This window comes from Colobus angolensis, unplaced genomic scaffold (genome assembly GCF_000951035.1).
Source record: "Colobus angolensis palliatus isolate OR3802 unplaced genomic scaffold, Cang.pa_1.0 Scaffold453, whole genome shotgun sequence".
NCBI classification, from domain to species: domain Eukaryota; kingdom Metazoa; phylum Chordata; class Mammalia; order Primates; family Cercopithecidae; genus Colobus; species Colobus angolensis.
The window spans coordinates 246707-248841 of NW_012117966.1; the positions used below are offsets into that span (position 1 = coordinate 246707).

At 54.8% G+C, this 2135-nt stretch overlaps 1 protein-coding gene across 1 annotated transcript in view; it reads left to right on the forward strand.

The window, feature by feature from the left end:
- The window catches only part of LOC105523206, an 11368-nt gene that overhangs the window by 5833 nt on the left and 3400 nt on the right, over positions 1-2135 (forward strand). Inside the window, 1 exon segment of the mRNA XM_011957987.1 lies at positions 19-111. Within this exon segment, the coding sequence (XP_011813377.1) occupies positions 19-111 (93 nt within the window).

A 2135-nucleotide genomic window follows, 5' to 3' on the forward strand; every position in this document is an offset into this window, starting at 1 on the left:
GGTCCCTGGGTCCAGCAGGGAGTGGCCACCCGGAAGACGCCGGCGAGGGAGGCCCAAGTGCCTGCTCCGAGAAATCTCAGCGAGGCCTCCTTGCGAGAAAAGTGCAAGGCGGTGACGTCCAGTCTGTAAAATGTGAAAAACGCCCAGGCCGAAACCACCCAGAACCCGTTAGGGCAGGGCGGAGGGTGGGTGGGACTAACAGGGGATCAGTCACTGCGCCAAGACAGGGACTAGCGCTACGGTGGACGACGGGGGTCTACCTCAGTGTTCCCCAGACACAGACGGGTTCTTACTGTCTGCCTCCACTTATGTGAAGTTGTAGAAGAAGCCTCACATTTTCTGGTGACAGCAGACAGGTGGCATTATTTATAGATGAGGGGGCAGGTATTTATGGGAGGGGCCACAGAGAAGAGCATGAGTTAGGGAGTGGCGAGGGGCATCCACTGATTCTGAGATCCTATATTTCTTTGAGAAAACTGAATAAAACATAACAAAATAGTAATTGCTCAATTCGGGGGTGTATTACAGTACCTTCTGTACTTTTCTGTATCTTTGAAATGTTTCGGCCGGGCGCGGTGGCTCTTGCCCGTAATCCCAGCACTTTGGGAGGCCAAGGTGAGCGGATCACCTGAGGTCGAGAGTTCAAGACCAGCCTGACCAACATGGAGAAACCCCATTTCTACTAAAAAATACAAAATTAGCCGGGCGTGGTGGCGTATGCCTGTAGTCCCAGCTACTTGGAGGCTGAGGCAGGAGAATCGCTTGAGCCCCGGAGGCAGAGGTTGTGGTGAGCCAAGAACGGGCCATTGCACTCCAGCCTGGGCAACAAGAACAAAACTCTGTCTCAAAAAAAAAAGAAAGAAACATTTCACACTTTTTTAAAAAGGGAAGAAATGGCCGGGCGCGGTGGCTCACGCCTGTAATCCCAGCACTTTGGGAGGCCAAGGCGGGCGGATCACAAGGTCAGGAGATAGAGACCACAGTGAAACCCCGTCTCTACTAAAAATACAAAAAATTAGCCGGGTGCGGTGGCGGGCGCCTGTAGTCCCAGCTACTCAGGAGGCTGAGGCAGGAGAATGGCGTGAACCCGGGAGGCGGAGCTTGCAGTGAGCTGAGATCTGGCCACTGCACTCCAGCCTGGGGAGGGAGACTCCATCTCAAAAAAAAAAAAGGGAAGAAAGGAAAAGGACAAAGGCTCAGAGCTGGATACAGTGGTCAACCACTTTGACCCTCAGTTTCTTCTTCTGTACCATGGAGCAATAATCTTTTGGGGGGTAATTGAAATGATATGCGATAATGCATGCAAAGTGGTAAGTATGAGTCTTGGGCATAGAGTAGGTGCTCAACAAAGGGGTCTGGTGAGGGGCTGCCCTTTCTCCCCTGGGGGAAGGGAGGACTTGTTGGGATGGGGGTCTTGGATGGGAATGTCCTCCACCCACAGCTCTCTGCACCCAGCTCTTTCCTGGCCTGACCTGACCTGGTTGGGAAGGCTTGTGTTTCTGACAAATGGGGCCAGCCAACCTCAGGCCCTGCCTGTGCTGTTCCATCCTGTCCTGTCTTATCCCTGGGGCCAGGGTCACTTGGGGTGAGACTCAAGGCCAGTGTACCCAACTGGACACAGGCAGGCAGGTCACCTGACCTCCAATTCCAGGCGACCGGATCTTCAGGCAGCCTGTCTGGGCAGTGAGGACACTGGGGTGGCAGGTGCCAGCTGGTCAGGCCTGGAGCCCTGGCCGGAGCACTGTTGCAGGATCATAGCCCAGAGAGCCCCAGAGGTATGTGGGTGGCCAGAGCCGGCCTGGGAGGAGGGCAGGAGGGGGAGGGGTTAGGGGAAGGAAGAGAAAAAAGTAAAAGGAGAGCAGCTACTTCTCCTGATGTTATTTTTGAACACCCGTGGGTGTTGAGCCCTGCACCCAGGCTCTCTGAGAAGAGCCCCCCATGACCCTGATAGGGGAATTAAGACTGCAAGGCTAGGCATAGTGGCTTCTGCCTGTAATCTCAGCACTTTGGGAGGCCAAGGCAGGAGGATTGCTTGAAGCTGGAAGTTTGAGATCAGCCTGGGTAATGTAGCAAGACCCCATCTTGGCCGGGCGCAGTGGCTCACGTCTGTAATCCCAGCGCTTTGGGGGGCCAAG